The 21,516-nt window shown below is 40.6% G+C and overlaps 1 protein-coding gene across 5 annotated transcripts in view; it reads left to right on the top strand.

Annotated features, from left to right (window-relative positions):
* Positions 1 to 21,516, top strand: part of LOC111862499 (metabotropic glutamate receptor 2) — a 1,033,882-nt gene that overhangs the window by 901,793 nt on the left and 110,573 nt on the right. For all 5 annotated transcript variants that reach the window (XM_033750785.1, XM_023847974.2, XM_023847981.2 and 2 more), the window contains 2 exons: positions 425 to 595; positions 20,121 to 20,265. In XM_033750785.1, the coding sequence (XP_033606676.1) occupies positions 425 to 595; positions 20,121 to 20,265 (316 nt within the window). The remainder of the gene's footprint in view (positions 1 to 424; positions 596 to 20,120; positions 20,266 to 21,516) is intronic.

Genomic DNA, 21,516 nt, shown 5'->3' with positions numbered 1-21,516 from the left:
ATTACACATCGTCGCCGTAGAACGTAATTCATTATCGCTCGTGGGAGGAAGTTTCTAGTTAATTAAATCGAACAATTAACAGTTTTCCTTTTGGCCACGAGTTCCACAGTCTGCAATAGAATCGCATGCTCTGCTACCACTTGTGCCGCCTCTTCCTCTGCTACCAGTTGTGCCGTCTGTCCGGTCTGCTACCACAGCACCGCCACTCTCACTGGCACCTTTCGGCTCCGTCTACCTTTCCTCAATCGGAGGGGGAAACGTTGCTCCGTCATACGGCTCTCGTGCTGTGCTCGCACGCTCCCTAAGTTAGAGTAAGGGATCCAAGCTAGCAGCGAAGTAAATGTAGTTACAAATGATGGCAATCAGTATATTAACAAATAACAGAATTTACTCTTTGTGTTACGTGTTACTCTTTGTGTTGCAGGTGTCTTTCTTCTCAACGAGCCCTGAACTGAGCAACAAACAGAGGTTCGAGTTTTTCTCGCGGACCATTCCTTCTGATCATTACCAAGTGAAGGCTATGGTTGATATTGTTAGGAGAATGGGATGGAGTTACGTGTCCATTATTTACGAAGAATCTAACTATGGACTCAAGGTCAGTGCTTAGAGATTTGATGTTCTTCTTTTTATTGCTAGTGGAGTGGGACTAAGTCCCTTGTACTGCGGCCACTTCTGGCCTACTGTACCAGCCCCAGATGATAGGTGAGGGTGATTGTGGAGCAATAGGTGGAATGAAGATTGGCAGGGGAAACCGAAGTACTCGGAGAAAACCTGCCCCAGCGCCATTTTGTCCACAACAAATCCGACTTGACCAGACCCGAGATCGAACCCGGCCTGCCGCGGTGGGAAGCCAGTGACTAACCGCTTGAGCTATGGCGCGGCCTTTGATGTTCTCGTTACATCGAAGTTTCGGCATGGTGCGTCCCGAAGGAACATATTGCTGTGTAGAAATGTTGGCAGTCACCTCTCAAAATACGTGGTGTCATAATCGAAAACATTATGACGTGTGGGCTCATTGCTAGGGAACGCGTTGACATACACGTTTCCATGGAGACAGATTCTTCGAAACCAACTCGTTACAGAACACGTTTCCGTCTACAAAAACATTCAACAGGTATTTCCTAGGATGCAGATACGTTATATCCAATCAGAATAGAGCGAGTCTTAGACAGTCGTTTTTTTGTGAGTTATTGTAAATAATTCTTATTACGAGAGGTTGTAAAACAGACTTAATAAATCCAATGACCCAACCCAAAACCCGTTATTATTAGTCACGGAGCCATAAACACGTGACAACCTGACAGGAATATTAGAAGCTATGTTTTCTCTATAGTTTCATTAAAGTGTGTATTCATTCTAAGGAAACTAGAATTCATTGCTGTGAAGATTTCCTGATATTCTGATAGTAATTACTGCTAATTTGTCCGGAATACAATATTATAACTTCTTGGTGTTACAAATTCTTAGTTTTCCCGTATAAATCAACACGAATGCCTTAATCATATGAATTGTTTCCTTCCTCTTCGCTCCTACTTTTTAGCACAGGGCTGATTTCTCAGTTTCATTGATCATTTTTACAGACCGTAGGACACCTTGGGCGGGTGATACACTCGTCTCAAAGCCTCTAACTAAACACAGGACAACACACACACACAGAATAAACGCATACAGACACCAAACATCCATTCCTCGAATGGGATTCGAACCCACGATCCCGGCTTCAGAGCGAGTGAAGACAGTACATGACTTAGATCGCTCGGCTACCGTGACCGGCTAATCATAGGAATAATAGAGCGATATATCTGTGCTTGGCATTGTATAAGTCCTTGGCATTGCGAATTTTTGGTTTTCCCGGTAAATCATTGCGAATTTGTCCGTTCTAGGAATGTTATAACTGATCACATTACAAATTCTTGACTTTCTCTTGTAAATAACTAGGAATTTGAAGAATGCCATCTTCTGGGTTGTGGCGCCGATTAGATATTTTGTTCTTATACCCGGAAGATGGAGGCGATACGTTCCTCCGAAACGTCAGTTAACGAAATATCTACACGACGCCACATCCCAGAAGACCGGATTCTTCATATTCACCGCCGTGAAAACCCCAGATCTTACAGCTACTAATTTGCCCATTCTAGGAATACTTCAGATCACGGATCTTATAAAGCCCAGATTTTGTCCTAGAAACCAGTAAGAATGTGTTAAAATTCTAGAATTCTTTGATGTTTTAACAATTTTTTATTTTCCCTTATAAAATCACTAAAGATGTGTCAGTTTTAGGGATATTTTAACATACCGATGTTACATTTTATTTTCTGTTACAGATGATTAGGAATGCTTTACTTTTTTTGGAACACAGTAGAATCTTTATGTTACGAGTTTTCAACTTCCCCATATAAATCAGTAAGAATTTTCCAAATCTTGGAGTAATAAAATTTTACTTCTTATGAATTTTGGCTTCCGTTACAAATCATTAGGAATCTTTATTTTGACATAATAATTCCTTGGTTTTAACAATTTCTTGGTTTTCCTTCAAAATCACTGAACCTACTAGTGTTTCCATTTCTGGAACACTAGCAATATTTGGTAAATTGTATTCTACCTGCGTATGAGTATGAGAACTGGCTTTTGCAGTTCAAACAGATATGACCCGAAGCTCTGTATGATGTAAATATAAAGATTGGAGGCAATCGTTTGCAAGGCACACCGCATAGGGGTGTAACGAAATTAAAGCACTTTCATTTCCTGAATATTGTGGTCATGTGAGCTGTCCCCAGCAGCAAATATAAGCAGAAAGTTAAGATTCATTTGGAGCATAACAGATCTATGTGTATCTTGAGGTATAACTAAAATACGAAGGAAGAATATTCACTCGTAGTTAACACATACTCATGTTTATCTCCTTAACTACAAAATGTCAATTCATTTTCTCACATTAACTGTATTTTTCTTCTGTGTAAGTAACTAAGGGAACGGCCATTCAGAATTAATAGAAACTTTCTTCTTTGTTATATAAGATTTTGGTTTATTAAATTCCTGTACTTTCTCCCGTAATCCTTTTCACCCCTACATGTAATCGAGTGATTCGTCGAGGCCGACGTTTAACGGTATCTCTCACTAATAACACGTATGAATCATTGCTCGTATACCCTCACCTTTTTACACAACAAAGTACACTTCACATATCCGCAGCAAATATTTTATATACCCACATAATAGACACACTACTCGGAGACAACAGACTCATCACTCATTTATAATATCCTAGATAATTGCCTTACAGACGAAAATGGAGAGGTTCCCAGGGCACAGCTATTTGCTTTTTTAGTTCACTCACAATGTGTTTCGTCTCAAAGAGGCCATCATCAGGCAGTACGTTAGAAATATTCAAGTGATAACGGAATTTTGTAACACTACAATGCTAATGTAAATTTTAAATTTTTTTATTTGAATTACGTCGGATTCGACTTAAGACCCTATACACATTACATTTTAATGAGGATATATTCTAGTTTCCTGTTGCACATTGTGTACAGTGTTTGTTTTAAATTGGTTTAAAAACTCATTGTGTATGTGTAGTTCTAAAGAAGCTTTGCCTATAAGGTGGAATATAAGAGATGTTTCCTAATTAATTACATTTTAAAAAAATGAATAGATATAACTGTATTCAAATTAAAAAAAAATACGTTAACCAACCGGTTAATGCTGATGGAGAAACGATCGCTGTTTTCTATGTCTATCTATCTGTATGCCTGTTGCTCCCAGATGGAGCATAGGGCCTACGTAAAAAGCTTCGTTTCGCTTCAGCGTCTTAATCTGGACACAGTCAGTAGAACAGCTTGGACAGGAGAGCAGCCCGTCGCAAGGCCGCTACCTACACGCAGAATATCACAAACACCCATGCCTTGAGTGGGATTCGAACCCACGATCCCAGCGTTCGAGCGAGAGAAGACAGTTCGAGTCTAGACCGCGCGGGCACTGTGATCGACAGTCACCGCATTAAACAACATTAAATCCCTAAATACACCCTGTGGGCAAAATTCAGATTTTTATTAATGTTAAATGAGATAGTATTTATATTAACCACTATGTTTCAGATGTTTATTTCAGTCATATTGTTCTTTTCTTTCGTCACATTCTACTAAATTTTGTAGGATTAAGAAAGGCATTGTTGACTTGTGACTGTTTTGAATTTAACGCTTAACAGAATTTGAATTTCACTCTGAGGGCCGAAAGTATTTCAAGAAGAGAACAGAAATACCTTTCCGCCCCCCGTTTCGCCGAGGAGTGTGAGCATAGTGCCATGTCAGGTTCGTGCATTTCCTGAAGTTGACAGAGATCAGAATGAAATTACCGTTGTAACGTGAACGGAGTTTATCGCCAACCGATCTTCATTCCGTGCGTTATTTAACAACGCTTATTCAGCTACATTTTAAAGAAATTAATATGTGATTTTCGGATTATATAAATTCCACCAATGAAGCGCCCCTTCGGGGTTCCAGTTTTCTGGTGTGATCGTCCCCCAGCGAGACGTAGGAGGCGACGAAAAGGGAACTCAGTGACTGGGGGTATACCTGGGCCACCATGCCCCTGGAGGATTAAAATATAATGAACTGGCCCACCAGATTCGGGGGTGGGGGGGTGGAAGGGTCTAAAATCTGAGACCGTCAAATATGATCATGAGTCCAGCGATACTTGGACCAGAGAATGACTGTGCTGGCTAGGACCAATAGAGCTGTGGGCGAGACACCTATCATCTCGTCAGAGAGGGCGCCCACGTCGAAGGAACCGCAACTGTCTGACAGTAACAAAGGTCTGGTTTCCCAGATGGGGCTTGACACTAAGACAAACTGGCCTACTGACCGTCGGTCGTAAGATAACTTTGACTCGTCAGTCTTGAAAGGATTAATATAAATCAGATTTGGTAGGTCTTCATGCCTATTCACTGAATGCTCGCATTTATAAATTAGATTCCAGACTTTTCTCACCTGGAGGCTACAGCACTGGAACACTGTACGGAATGCAGAGTTGTGTGACAGATCGGGGCGATAGTTCGCACTTAACATGTGTTGAAAATTAATGACAGTATAGTTATGCGGCATTAAATCTCAATTAATTACAGTCTCGCAGTCCAACAGACCATGTACGTCACGGCCCGTCATTCACAATGAAAACACAGCGGTGTAATACATTGGCGAGTAACGTCCCATCTTTCAGCAAGATTCGACACAACGGCCCAATAAAATATAGCCATAACAGTATTTCTCAATTTTGTCATATCTACAGGGCGAGGCGATTAAGAGTTCTGCTAAACCGTTACATATTACCAGCTGAAGATGTGTATAAAATAATATGACATATCAACGAATTGGCAGGCAGCGGCTCTATGAACACCCCGCGATACGCGCACGTAACAGTAGGACGAATTTTTATAGCTCGTTGCTACGCATCAGTCAGCGCGCCAATGGACTGGCGGTATAGCTATCACGTGACTTGTTTTCAGTGTAGTCCGCGACATGCCCAGTGCTAAGCAACAGAACTGTAAACTTGTCTACAATAATAGGTTTCTTCTGTGGGGTCCGTGTCGAAGGTTTATAAGGGATAGTTAAGGTCGTTTGTAGTCAGTCATAGCTGAGAAGCCTTGAGTCAAGGACACGAAGCCGTCATGGAAAGGAGTCGAGGAGGGTTCAACAGATGAGGGAAAAAGGATGAAAATGGAGCATATACTTAGTGAATTTTGAAGATTAATTGAATACAGATTAGGACAGAGGAGCACAGAGTGATTGAAGAAGAAGTAACAAGAAGACTTCATAGTGATTTGAAGTGCTAATTTCTGTGTTGAAATCCATTGCCAGGAGACGAATCATAATGCTTGTGCAACGGTGAACTGTAAAGTATGTAAATCAGCGTTAGCGCTGTATTGCCTGTATTTAAGCGTGTTTTTGTAAATTAAGGTGATATTAAGTCCAAACATCCGAACTGGAACTCGTTATTTTCGTCACGCCTACCAACCTACACGTGTCAATGTACTGTTCTATCTGAGACCACAGAGTTGTTATGAATATTTCGACCTATGAAGGAGGAAGTAAGACGAAGCTGAAGAAAACCACAATCTCGCGAACTTTATCGCGTATTTTTCATTAGATAATATTCGTATGTTCAAAATAAGGATAACATGTTCTCAGCATTAAGTAAGCATTGGCAGATAATGAATGCGTACAAATTTCTAGTCGGAATATCTGAAGGAAATCCTAGGTTCACCGCTCACGGTAGCCGAACGTTCTAAGGCATGTACTGTCTTCGCTCGCTTGGAAACCGGGATCGTGGGTTGGAATCCCACTCAGGGCATGTATGTTTAGTTTCTGTGTCTGCGTTTTTCTATGTTTGTGTATAGGTAGGGGCCTTGCGGCGAGCTGATCACCCTCCCAAGGAGTCCTACCAAATGTGTAGGATCTAGAAAAACCGAAGTGAACGGATAAGTTCATGGAGGTAGGCCTAGGCCCACTGGGGCTGTAGTGCCAAGGAAAAAAATGATCCTAGGTTCAGTTTGAAGGATAATATTAAGGTGAATTTTATAACCTAGAATGTGCGGTTCTTGATTTTTTGTCTAGATCAGAATAGGTTACAGTGTATGGCACTGATCCTCCACATCAGTTCCTAGTTTCAGTGCAGTCTGTAGAGCAGTCGTTTTGACGAAATTAAAAGGAACACAATCTGAATATAAACTAAAAGAGAAAGACATCTGATTCAGTCCCGTAGAACGTATGAGTGTAAGGTCAGACCCAGAAGTGGAGTTAGCCAACTGACTGTTGTTTGTTAATTAACAATCTGGTTCATGAATACTAAAACGAACTCTGTCATTCAGTTTTCGAATGTTTCATACGAGTTCCCTAATTAATATCTTTGAGTCGTAATTAAATTAAATACTTTTATTTTATATCGTCATGAGGTCTGGTATTCAATTAGTGGACTAAAAACCACATTTCAGAAAATATCTTCCTGTTTTATAACAAGGATGGCTTAATCTTTTAACCTTTAAAAAAAGAGTTTATCATGTGGGTAATTTGGTATTCGGTTTTGCTGCCATTTTCCATATAATTTGTGTTTACGTATTATGTATTTTCCGATCTATGGGGAAAACCTTAATTATATAATTAACGTCTATATACAGGATGATTCGAACTTAATGCTTCTATGTTTGAATCGAAAACTGGTAACAAAAAGGCATGCCACTTGGTCGGAGTTCTATAGATACAGGTATAGTGTTCTCTTACGCCCGAGAATATTCGGTTTTCTTTCATTATGACGTTATCTTTGGGAATATAGGAAATACAATTTGTACCATGACGTATGTAACGATGTCTTTAATTCTGGTAAAAGAACTATTTTCAAATCTAAAATATTTTAATTATAACAACATTATGAAAAGCGTCTCATCTGTAGCAATATTCATATCGATTTAGAAGGCAGTGGTGTCAGTGGAAGAAAATTCAAAGGTTGAAGGTCTGTATTAGTTTATTTCTTTTACGAAAATAAACCTCTTCTTCGTTAATAATAATGCGAGAGAAAGCGTTCTTAATTTCGGCACTCCGTGGCTTTAGTCCGCAAGCCAACTATACCGACCGAACGACCGCCGCTTGTCGGCGAAGTTAGTGTTAACTTTAGCAGATAGAGGGTGTCGCATGTCAGCGCAACGAATCCCCGCGGCCGCTAATCCGGGTTTTCTAGACAGGAGCCGCTATTTCCTTGAAATATCTCCACAATCATCCTGGCCACTAGACCACAGAGACAGTTAATTAAAATAAATGGTCATCTCCTCTCTCGGCCCATTTATGTACCAGTTTATGTTCCTGCCGTTGTTCCTGTCCTCCAGCATAGAGAAGACGAGTACAGCTTGTCGTTCGTGAACATTCTATTGTTCATTTAGGGACAAATTTAGATTAATGTATCAACTTGAGCTGTAAGAGCCGTCCGAAATGCAGGATTATATTTTCCCCTTGCGGAATTCGGCAATTGCCGCGCCTTCTCTTCAATGAGGACAGAATTGTGTAGGAAATAGGGGGGATTCCACAGTCGGCCAGGACACGTTGAAGAAGAAGGTTAATGCTGAATGAAGTTCCAAACTATTATGTCAACATTGAGGGAGTTGTTACGTGCTGACACACAAAGAACCTTCGAGTAAATAACCACCTCAGAATATTCTTCATTGTTTTCGAAGAATGTGAAAACATCTGAAGTAACTTCCTTACTTACATTTAAAGTTTGGTAGATATAGAAGTTCGCTGCATCTCTTTCTGTTTTTGTCACCTTCCACTTATATTTAATCCATGTAACTCTCTCTCTCTCTCTCTCTCTCTCTCTCTCTCTCCTTCCTGTGAACCAGTTTCCCAATTTTCTGTTTCGTCTCCTTTTCCTTGTCATTTTTGCTGACGTATCCTCGTCACCGGTATATGTGACAACATAACGTGTGGTAAGGAAATTCAGTATCACGTACCCTCATATTCTCCCCCAGAGATCGTCGGTTCTGTTAAGGAACTTTCGCTTTTGGGTGTATGGCAGTTTGCTTCAAGTTAACCTACTTTACAGAGATTTTTGATGGGTCCACGTGGGACTCCCACCAACACAAGCGTCAGGGGAACAAGTTACGAATGTTGTCCGCCGAAAACAAAATAGGTTCATAAACCTCAATCTGGAACATTCCTTGCAAATTTCCTACGGAATTCATGAAAAGACAATATAAAGTATTAATAACACTGGATCGTAAAGTAGGCAATACATATCTTCTTTTTCCTGAAACAGTGTTGAAATTGAATATATAAATAAGACCAGGCAGCTCCAAGAGTAAGGCTTATACAGAATGTTCCAGGATGAAAAATCAATATTCTGGGAGATCATAGTGTCGGTCCTTATAAGCAAAAAGTATACATGTAGATGTATCTTATTCCGACCGGTTTCCGGTTTCGCCATCAACATCAGTACACTTTGTAACTCTGGTGAAGACATGGCATGTTGCTCGTCTGTACTCTACAGTGAAATGTCTCTATCTCGGAAACCATTTGGAATAGAAGACATGTACATACAAAATTTTGCTTAGAATGACCGATACTGTGACCTCCCCAAATATTGACCCATCCTCCTGAGACATCCTGGTTACTAAAAGTACTCTGTTCGATTCTCAGCTGGAGTGCCTACTATCTGGATTGAAGGTTTTGTTATTCTCACACTCTCCAGTCAATTTCTAGAAAATTACCTTGGATATGGCATGACAACTTCCTTCCAAAATTCTTTCTACTTGAATATACATTTGCTAATATACTATTCGGTGCTGCATATAGTCTAAACACTGACGCGGTAATAAAATAATCCAGTAAACATTTTCTGATTTGCTGGGTTTGCTAATGCGCACACACAGACCACTGAGCATGCCATCAAGTGGCTCGTCCATCGGCATTCCCGTGAACTAGTTGTAGCTGACATGGAAAGGATGTTACCTAACAAATTTTTATAAACAGACATATTTTGCAATTTGCAATATTTGCAATATTTGCAATACATTTGCAATATTTTGTCAAAAATTTTTAAGTAATATCTCCTTTCTTTAGACTGCAAGATACAGTTCGTAACTGAATATAACAATTTGTAGAGTTGGGACACCTCAGTCCATATATAGTTACGGGCTACTGGCTTGTCGGCCTGGGTTCGATCCTCGGCAGGAGCAAAAGCATATTATTTACGATGNTAACAATTCTTCGTTGAAACCCCAACTTTCTTTGAAATAAGTAATATTATGTTTTTTCTTTTGTACAGTACTCTGTTAATGTTCTAAAATCACGAGTCCTCGTAATTTTCCTTACCTTACATTCATGCGAAATATTAATATATTTTAACCATTTTTATTTTTATGAAGTCTTCTTGGGTTTTGATTAAGCCCAATTTTTATGCTTGTCTCTCCCTGTTCGTAAACGAGTACGTGTATTGATCGCTAAAACACAGCACCAGATGAACGTTAGTGGTTGGTGATGTTCTCTCTCCGACCGTTTTATTCCCTTGAAAGTTTGTGTGCTCGTCACTGGACAGGAGACCAAGCATTTTCTGTCTGAAACATGTTTTGGGATACGTTATACACTTAGAAGACAAGCGTACGTAAGAAAAGTCGTGTGTGTTCAAAGACAACTCTGGTATGGTGACTTTGGTTCTCTTGGTATGTTTAACATAGACTCTTAATAAGTTTCTCATGGTTACGTACTGAGATATTATCTCATGATGGTGGAATTTCAAAAAATATTTTAGACGCAGTAGCGGGAGCAGGCTTGCTCTGCGCGTTTTTACCCGGCACTGAATACAGGTTTTCTGTTGGGTTTTAAACTTTCCGTCTTATAAAGGCTTTCAGAAAAACAGTACGGAATATGAGAAGTATTGTCTTCCTGAATCCAACAAATTGTATTGCAGCAGAAGTTCGCAGACATTTCAATAGAACGTATTGACATCGGCAGAGACGAAAAATAATCAAAGCAAGCTATTAGCAAGTTGCAAATAGCAATCAGAGCACCTAATTGTCAGCGAAATTCTACCAGGTCGTATAGCGTCGCTTCCCAGGAGATAGTAATCTTCATAGCCGCCATTATGAGAACCTCAGATCCAGCAAAATGGCAGATCATGGTCGAAGTCATGTCCGTAACACACATTATCAAAATTATTGCTTTCAGCTGATTATCTGCAACTACCACAAGAATATCTTCATATCACTAGCAGACGCGTGTAGGCTTGGCAGTCATCTTCATCAAAGAGGTAGTGAAGATGGCTGACAAGAAGAGACACGACTACAGTGAATTTGTAAAGATATTTTCTTATATCTTCGCCATAGTTTTTAATGATTCTATGTTCTTTTGTGGAATATACAGAGCAAGCATGCAATATGAAATATGAATTCTTGAATACATGAAATAATTACTTACTTGCTCATGGAGCTGAGCCCTTCTGGAGAAGCCGCCATTTCTGCAGCTACTCAAGAATTTTCCAGCATTTTATGGAACCTGAAGATTCATTACCGTGTTCACAAGAGCCCTCCACTGGTCCCTATCCTGAGCCAGATCTATCCAATCCATTCCATATCATCCTCTCTCTCTAAGATCCATTTTAATACTGTCCACCAACCTACGCCTTGGTCTTCCCTATGGTCTCTTTCCGTCAGGCTTTTTCCACCAATATCCTATACGCATTCCTCTTCTTCCCTGTTCGTGCTATATGACCTGTCCACGTCATTCTCCTTGACTTGATCACTCTAATTATGCTTGGAGAAGCGTACAAGTTATGAAGCTCCTCATTATATACAAAACGTGGAATTATTTTTCTCTTTTCTATTTTTAGGTTGAATCATAAATAAATAATCTTTATGTCCGAAAGAAGTAAATGCAATCACACCCGTGAAAGTAATTAAAATTGGAGATAGAATTAGTGAGAGTTATAATGATGATGTGATGTTCATAATATATAATCGTACTATTTAAGATATTTGGTGTCGTTCTTAATTATATTTATATTTGTTTCTTCATAATAACCTGCACTTGAGCCTGCCAGTGCTGTAAATACGGATTTCTTTTATCTTATCGCATGTATGAGCGATTATGTACTGGGTTCGGATTGATAATTGTATTTATTGAACGCTTACAGAAAGTAACATACAAGTAATTATAGCACTATTTATAATTCTCACACTCTTTCACTAAAACACGCAAGTGTTCTTAGTCTGCTGTGTCTTAACCAATCGTTGCCTGGTAACGGCTTCCAATGGCGGACGTTCCCTTTACTGATCTATACCCGTGCCTCAGCTACGAGCTTCACGCAGAAACAGACCAAACCGACTGAAGCACAGTAGTCCTCTTACTATCTCACTCACTCACCAACCAACTCGCTCCATTCCATTCCACTGCACTAACTACCTCAACTCGGTCGGTCTAGTGATACAGCCTCGGAGCGGACCACATAGAAAAAACTCTTCCAGCAGTTTTCTTATTGTTTCATCACGCAGCTGTCGCATGAACCGCGTGAAGAACGTCTCTTGGTGCATGGTAGGGGTCTGTTGCCTAGCAAAGAGCGTTGTTTACAGAGTCATTACTTAGCAATGGGTCTACACGCTACAGTATGATGAAAAATTATAACATTGTGTCATTTGACATGCAGCGGTGTGCATCTAGTTTAAAACTTTGGTGGAGTTTGAAAGACACAGTGTATTATCACTTTATTCCTTCCTCGAATTTTCCTGAATAAGTGTCACACAAGAAGCGCATGTATGTTCACAGCAACCAAACGCGAAGGAAAAACAAATACGGAAGCGAAAGAGGTATCCAACTTCCGGAAGAAGAAGAGAACAGTTATGATACGAGATGATGGAAGACTTCAGATAACATTAGCTTCCATTTTTGTGTGCTTGTTCACTTGGTATTCTAGATCACGTGTCTGTTTTGAGACTTCAAAAGTATTTGCTCTTCATATATTCCCTGCATTTTGTATAGTGTAAGGCACAACACACGGGAAGTTGGAGCACTCAGACGTAGCAGGAACTAGTCCTTGCTAAACTCTCTAATGATGCATATATCTGTGTATTATGTCCACCGCCTGGGGGTCAAATGTGTAGGAGTCATAAGAATCTGTGGCTTTAGTCCGTAAGCGAACTGTACCGACCGAGCGACCGCCGCTTGTGGGCGAAGTTAGTACCAACTTTAGCGGATAGAGGGTGTCGCGTGGTCAGTTTAACGAATCCCCACGGCCGTTAATTTCGGTTTTCTAGACCGGAGCCGCTATTTCCTTGAAATAGCTCCACAATTATCCTCATAAGGCTGAGTGGGCCCCGTTGCAGACAAACTGCTTCGCAGAAAATCTGGTACCGCCGGGAATCGAACCCTGACCTCTGGATCTATAGACATGAACTCTGCCCACTAGACCACAGAGGCGGTAGGAGTCATGTTTTCCCTTATTACTTCTGGGCAAATATCAGGACAGTACTTCAAATTAAGTCACGAGCGCTTCCTTCCACATGTTTTCCAATTTCTTATTCACTACCTACCCTATCATTCGCCGGTAATTAATAACTGACATTGTTGTTATATAAATAAATTTCTTTAGTACAGCAATGCGTCGCCATCCGGGGTGTTAGGTTTTAGAAAAATACCCAGGTTGTGAAGGCTGTGACAACTTCCTACCCAGAGTGAATCATTAACTGGAGAGGATTTCAGAGGAGGAGGATTAGTACAGCCGAGGTAGTAACTTAGTATTCTTTTCCAGAGGACTGAGGAAAACAAGGAACGTATTAGTCTTGATGTTTTCAAGCCGAGTTTGGAGCCGATCACCACCGGAATAAAATTGTAGAACGTTACCGCACCATAGCCCAAGAGGTTAGACGCTGGCTTCCCACCGCGGCGGCCCGGGTTCGATCTCAAGTCTGGTCAAGTGGAATTTGTGGTGGACAAAGTGGAGCTGGGGCAGGTTTTCTCCGAGTAATTCGGTTTCCCCTGCCAATCTTCATTCCACCAATTGCTCCACAATCACCCTCACCGATCATCTGGGGCTGGTACAATAGGCCAGAAGTGGCCGCAATACAAGGGACTTAGTCCCACCCCACTAGCAATAAAAAATGGAGAAAAAACTGGTATATACGCAGTTTATAACGAGAACATTCTGATACTGCTTACATGACCTCTGAAATGTCTATTCGGTACTCCAGTTGCTTGATTATCAATTTTACAATGCACTCAGATCCACTTGTCCTTGCGACCGCCAAGCCATAAATGAAACCGTTACATGAAACAAAACTCTACCGTTTTCTGGGATTTTATGCCTTCTAGTTTTGTTGATGGGTACGAACGTTTCAAATTAACCTGCTGCTTCCAGCTTCAGGATAACAGATTAGACCTGACAAAGAACTGTTGGTACAAGTGTAGAGATGTGAGTACCGGTCTTGTTGAGAAACCGAAAGAAATCAGTGGTCATGTTGAAAGTTTTTTTTTCTATTAGTTCAGGAGCAAAATATTTTATGCGCAGTGGTAAGGAATATGGGTTAAATAGGAGTATAAACATGAAAATTGTCGTCTTGTGGGTTGTGACAACGTACAGTCTTGTAGGCTTATATGGACGTTTCAGAGGAACATGCTACCTCCATATTCAGGGTTGGATTTCGTAGGTTTAGGAATAGTGACGTTTATATAAATATTAAACCTGAAGATTGGGACAACAAATGCTTCCGAAACGTAGGTATCCGCCTGCAAGATCAGCGGTGTCACAACCCAAAACTCCACAATACTATCAATCACCTCCATAAAAAATATAAAAGAATACACAGTAAGAATTTTCTCTTCTACCCTGACGATGGAAGTGTAGCAGGTTTTCCGAAATGTTGGCACGTATATACCTAATTATACAGCATCATTCAAAGCGTTGGTATAGCAATAACGGCCCTGACTTGTAATCGGGAGGTGCTCTGTTCAATTCTCCGCCAGGACACCTGCTTTTCTGAATAAAGTTTCTCATGATTTTATTTCCACCAGCTGAGATAGTGGAGTAATTATGCCACGCCTGCCTCCTCCAAAATCCTTTACAATTTGCCATTGAACTGACGTCCCACCGTTCGGTACTGTAGGAGGTAATCTAGCTTCTGAGAGCTCCATAAATTAACCCACGACCAGAATGCATTGCTTCACACCGTAGAAGACCGTAAATTTGATACTACCATGAGAACCTGAAATCTCACATAAAGTGTGACTTAACCAAATTATTGGCATTACCTCCACGCTGCATACTCATATACGTGTTGGTTATGTCTGTATGACTGTCTTCAGAGGCCCGTTAATGTAAATGCTTTTATTATGTGCCTGTGAGGTTCTCGTTATGGTAAGGGTGGCTTTATATTGCTTGGCGTAACCCTTATATCGTGGTTTGTATTTATTGGTCCTTTGCTTATTTAACGACAGAGCTTATAGTATCAAATGAGATGGGATCAGAATTATGAATTCTTGACTATGAAATCACTTATAAGAAGACAGTTTTGGTCTATATAAGTTAGTTTTCCTGCATTTTTGATTATTTGTTTATTGTTTGAGTTGGATTATCCCGGTTAACTCAGCCGGTATAGCAATGGGCTAGGGGATGGAGGACCGGGGTTTGATTCCCGGTAGGGAAAGAGACTTTTCTCTTCACAGCATCCAGACCACCCAATCTCCTATCCAAATGGTGCCAGGGACTGTTTCCTCGCAGGTAAAGCAGACGGGACATAAAGCTGAAAACTCACCCCTATCTAGTGCCCAGATCAAGAAGGGTGGCTCTATACATCCACTCCCCCATACGCCTTCATGGCGTGGTGTTTAATCAGTTTATCACAGGGAAACTTTTTCTTAATTTGGTGTGTGGTTCCCACCTCGATGTCTATGGATAGTAAAATTTTTGTAGTGTTGTGACGTGTAGTCTGGTGATATTTAATTCATGTTTCGGAGGAATATACTGCCTCCATCTTCATGGTGAAAGTGTAAGCCAAGTAAGCAACCAGCAAGAATCAAACAGCAAAGAAAACTTGTCTCTGTTGATGAAGACACTGCGCTCATCCGAAAGGACTCAGAACTTATACCAGACTAAACAGTGTCACTTCCCGAAAGATAATAGTTATATTTTACCTATATGTTGTTTATTTAACGATGCTGTAAATAGATCAATATATAACTGTTGTATTATAATTAATAAAGTGAAAAGTATTTTCACGGAAGCTTTCGTGGTGTAATTCGGGGTACAGAGTTGAAATTTTACTCAGGAAAAACACAGATTTCTTAGACAGAATAGATGGTTTTATGCCCGAGATTTGAGCTCAAGACCTACCGAATATGAAGCCTGGATCGTACTCCCGATGTTCGCTAGAATCCTGTCTGATATTTTAAAATGCTGAAGAATGATTAATCTAAATGTCATTTAGGGCTCAGGTGAAAGTTGAGGAAATTGGTTTAAAAGCACGGTTTAGTTAATTGCTGTGACCTCATTTTCAGTGTAGGCGAAAGTTCATTTGATTATTTACAGCCTAATAAACCTTCAGCTGACAGTCATAAAATTTACGTACACATTGTCCGCTCCATTGAGCTTACCCAGTGTTAATGTGTGCGACGTGCTAAGTCTTGCGGTATTTGGATATGACTGTACAGTACGGATCGGAGAACAAATGGTCACATTTATTCAGCCCATAACTTCCTTCAGTACAGGCAAATCAATTCAAATGATAGAAGATTCATTTGTACTGTGGAACCCAAAACTTACTTAGAGGCACCATAGAAATATTACTTTGTCCCGTTTAAATTGTTTCATATTCCTGCGTATTTTATAACAAATGCAACCTTCTTAATTGACCGCGCCATAGCTCAAGCGGGTTTTCTTCGAGTACTTCGGTTTCCCCTTCCAATCTTCATTCCACCAAATTCTCCATCATCAGAAGCACCCGAGGCAGGCTACAATAGGCCAATGAGTGGCCGCCGTGCCGAGTGGACCCAGTTGGACTCCACCCCACCACTAAGATAATTAAAAAAAACTTCTTTATTTGGAATCAGTTTATTTCCTCTCTTCATTGCTCAGGTGATAAATTTATTTTAAACTTGTGGCCCGCAAATCGCACACGACTCGCTTGATATTTCACTGTCTCTTGGGGTGATTTTACAAATAAATATTAAAACTATAATTTTTAGCCTACCTCCTTCTTTTGAAAAATAGAATTAGGCTTATAACGTCATTTCTATGTGTCTGTCCATGTGTATATATTTGTATCCCCCCACCCAATTATATTTTGAATGTCTGAACAATCTTTATGACACTTTGTAAGCAATTCATGACACCTAACCAGAGTCAGAGTCACTTTACGACTGGCGGTTTACCGCCAATCAGTTCGTCTTGGCATCAGGCCCCTTGAGGACCACGACCACATTTTTTTTCCAACATAACTCTTGCGGTAATAGTCCTTATTTAACATCCTCTCTGACGAGAAGATGGGTCTGTCTCTTATTAATACATTCGACCTTTCGTCAAGTGTATATTTCGCACATATACTCGTAATATGTTATCGAAAACTCTGCCCGGCAGGACGAAGTCAGGGGAAAACCTGATGGAGGTCCTCAGCGATTCTGACGTGCAAATCGATCGTCAGAGCTAGGTAGGGCGAAAGACACCTAACCCCATCTCAAAGGCGTAATTTATAAATCCCTTCAATCAGTAATACCAACATTACAGCATCTCAGATTTCTGATTCAAAACATTTATGTTGCTGGAACGCCTGCACACATCTTCGCGAAACTTGGTACGTACGTCATGCCACATAAAGCCATCTCAGCGGTATATTCCATAAGTTCCTTCGACCAGTAGTACTAACATTAGAACCTCTGAAATTGTTGTGGCATTAACCGTAGTATTACTTAAATGCCTGAAATGATCATCATGGAACTTGGTAATTATATCATGCCACCTGAGCCCATCTCAATGGCTCACTTTATTCATCGCTCACGCCAATAATACCAACATTATAGCCTATCAAATAGCTGAGGCAAAACCTTAATATTCCTTTAAAACCTGTACCAATCTTCATGAAACTTGGTATGCATATCATGCCACCTGAGCCCGTCTCAACGGTGCACTTCAAACTCCTTACCTTCAGGAATATCAACATTACAGCCATTCAGTTTTCTGAGGCAAAGCCTTGAAATTACTTGAACACCTGTGCCAATCTTCATGAAACTTGGTAAGGATGTCATGCAACATGAGGGCATCTCAACGATGGCTATCATAAATCCCTCCCATCAGTAATACCAACAACATAGCCTCAAATTCTTGAGGTAAACCCCAAATATTACTCAGATGCTTGAACCGATGGTCATGAAACATTTTAATAATATATAGTAGCAGTCTGCTGCATAAAACTTAGTATCAAACGTCACTCGTTTCATCGCCTCACGTACAACACGTCTTTCTATAAAACATATTAAAGGCTATGTAAGATTTGAGGTTTTCACGTCTGTTACTATGAAGAATGGCGTCTTCTGGGATGTGGCGCCGTGAAAATCTTGTATGTACCGACGTTTCGAAGGAACATCGTCTCCAACTTCAAGGTAGAAAAATCCGCGAGCGAGGAACTAGAAACGCTTGTTCCTCGCTCGCTGATTTTTCTACCCTGAAGTTGGAGGCGATGTGTTCGTCCGAAACGTCTGTTCACACAAGATTTGCACGGCGCCTCATTCCAGAAGACGACATTCTTGATTAAAGGCTATTAACTTTAAAATTTCGTGTATCACTAAACTGTTAGCTTTTTAAAAGTTTTTCACTCCGTGTTTCGACAAATATGGTCATCATCAGGAGTTATAATAGATAATGAAACTGCTGTGCTGCTGTTATCGTGGTTTCGGTTATTAATGTATGGTTCCCTCTAGGCACACATATATTGGAAGCAACGAGTTGCTGTTAATGTCGTGTTATGCTGTCTGACGTAAAAAAGGAGACTGTATAGCAAAACAGGAAGAACAACCTGTCACTTGGAATACGCATGCGCAGTCAGGGGACCATAATTTTAAAAAATAATAACTGAAACCACAATAAGAAAAGGACAGTAGTTTCCTCAACTATAATTTTAAACGTTTGATCATGACCATTTTGGTCGAAACATACAGTGGAAAACTTTTAAAAAGCTAAAAGTTATGCAATGTGCAAAACTCTTGAAGTGAATCAACTTTAATAAGTTTTATAGAAGGGTGCGTTACACCTGAGACGGTAGAAAGGTTAATATTTGATTAGACTTGTTATTTATGTCATGCCCCCTGAGACAAACTCATCGGTATGCCTCGTAAACCACTTCCATCCCTAACACCAACATTGCACCCTACAAAACTGTATTGTTCTATTGATTTCATTGCGCATACAGACTAAAGTTTTCATACTACCTGTCCTACCAGATACTAAAATTACAGTGAAAGGAAATTAGGCGATTAGTTCTTCCCAGAACTTCTTTTTTTAACTATTAGAATTGTTTTCATACTTACATGCATATATGAATCTTTAATAAAGTAAACTGTTTCCATATAATACCGGTCTATACAACCGAAATTAACGGCCGTGGGGATTCGTTGCGCTGACCACGCGACACCCTCTATCCGCTAAAGTTGGCACTAACTTCGCCGACAAGCGGCGGTCGCTCGGTCGTTATAGTTCGCTTGCGGACTAAAGCCACGGAAAGTTTTCATATAATAACTGGTAATGAAGACGTATGGAGGAGTGGTAACAGCTCCTCACGCTCTTTACCTCTGCCTGAAATGTGAGTGGTTCACCTCAAGGGAAAGAATATCCGCTATCCGTTCAGTAAGAGGCTGGATTGGATCCAAGGGCGGTCTGGACATAGTGGAGAAGATAAATTTTGTTTCGGCTCTAGTAGGAATCAAAATCTCCGATTCCTAAATCATTCAGCTCGTAGCCCAGCCACTGCGTAGGTTAAGGTATCACAGCTCTCCTATAAGTAGTTACAGTGACGTCTCCTTCCATTATTTTATCCATCTGTTGTTCGCTTTCCCGCTTCCAGCAGCATCTCTCGTATATGACATTTGACAGTAACAATGTATATGATACTTAGGTTTTTACCCCTTTGGCACCAGAGCAAGGAAGAGGATTCAGCTTCCGAAATATAAGTTAAATATACCTAGAAAGCTGAACAGGGCCCAGTGAAAAATTTTTGTCAGAAAAAAGGTTAATAGTGTCTGCATTAATTTGTATTGGTGTGTTAGTTAAATAAACATATTAATTTTGTTCAAATGAAACCCGTTTGGGGATTCCTCTGGACGAAAGAGTGGAGGTCGTTAAAAATGATGATAACTGGCTTTGAAGTAGGCCTCCCATCAATCCATCAACCTGTTAAGCTGTTTCGTAAAAAGCTCTTAGGCTGCTAGGACCACTGGTTCACCGGGACACAAGGAGACGAACTGAGGAACGGGTTTCATTTGAAGGTTTCATGCAACATAAATAGAATGTTCTAATTGAAAATTTTTGCTTGTTAAATTCGTGACAGTTCAGTTAATGCTCCTCATTACTCAGTGAAATCTTACCACGAACCTCATGTGTCTTCGCAGGCATTCGAGGAGCTGGAAACTCTCCTGGCGAAGCACGACATCTGCATTGCTGTCAAGGAGAAATTGGTGAAGGACTCGGGAGTGGCTGACGAGACTGCGTACGACATCATAGTGCAGAGATTGCTCACAAAACCACGTGCCAGGGGTGAGTTTAATTACTCTGTTTTAAGACACAACTACACATGCTCTCCGCTGTGTTTCAGCTGCCCTTAAGCCTTGGTCGTGCGTTATGCTAGCAATTAATGGACTTCTTGTAGGATTTGAGTTTTTTTCGGCGGTGATTATAAAGAATGCCATTTTCTGATATGTGGCGCTGTGTAGATATTGTGCGAACCAACGTTTCGGAGGAACGTATCGCCTCTGTCTTCAGGGTAGAGAAATCCGCGAGCGAGGAACCAACGTAATCGGGTGGCTACAGACTTCCTGAAGCGATACGTTCCTCCGAAACGTCGTTTCACACAAGATCTACACGGCCCCACATCTCAGAAGATGCCATTATTCAATGTAATTGTTGTGTATATATTTAATTTCACTTACCTTCATGTGTGATGTGCAGTTTTCCAGTACGTTTATCACTCGATAAAGATGGCGTGTGATCAAAATTATCCTACTAGGAAGTAACGGCTGCTTTTAGAAATGAATGCTTTAACTGCTGCCTCAATTAATTAAAATAAGTTTTCTCAAACTATGGGTCTGGAACCGCCAGGGCCCGCGGCATAACTTAAAGTGAGTAGGATCTCCTGCTTCTGATGAAAAGTTTTAAATGCACTTGTATGTGCTCACAGCTCTTTGCATGTGAGTAAGTAAATAAGATTCAATATGCGTGAATTCGTGATATTTAGCTGCAACCGGAGATACTTCAACATTCTCTTTTGACTGTACCCATGTTAGGTAGGTCCCTTGTCACCTCGACATGGCGTGTCCTCAGGTTGCGGATGGAGGAGACGACCTTCGGATGTGAAAGGTAGGTGCGAATATCTTGAATAAGCTGTCGCGGACAACCGACAATGGGTGGTCCTCCGGCTTGGGGGTTGGGCGTGGGCTGAAAACTCCTCACCACAAAAGAGGAGCTTGTTGAGAAATATCACAAAGGGCCACGGGCTTGGATGGATTCTTCGGAGAAACGACCTGAGCTAAGGAAATTGGTCTTGAGAATTGGTACGTGAAATGTGAAAAAATGCGCATAGGACAGGTTCGCCCATGACAGCTGCGAATTAAATATCAAAATATATGTCAGATGGGGCAGAGGTGCACCGAACCAGCAAACGAATATACATTTTTCTATGGAAATAAGAATGAGAATCATAAATTATGTACAGTTTTCTTGTTGTTGTAAATACTATCCCTGTAACAGGGTTGTGAGACGTCGAGGCTCCCACATTTTCTGTAGACAATA

Source organism: Cryptotermes secundus, unplaced genomic scaffold (genome assembly GCF_002891405.2).
Source record: "Cryptotermes secundus unplaced genomic scaffold, Csec_1.0 scaffold882, whole genome shotgun sequence".
Taxonomy (NCBI): Eukaryota; Metazoa; Arthropoda; class Insecta; order Blattodea; family Kalotermitidae; genus Cryptotermes; species Cryptotermes secundus.
This window is presented reverse-complemented; position numbering and strand designations above follow the sequence as displayed.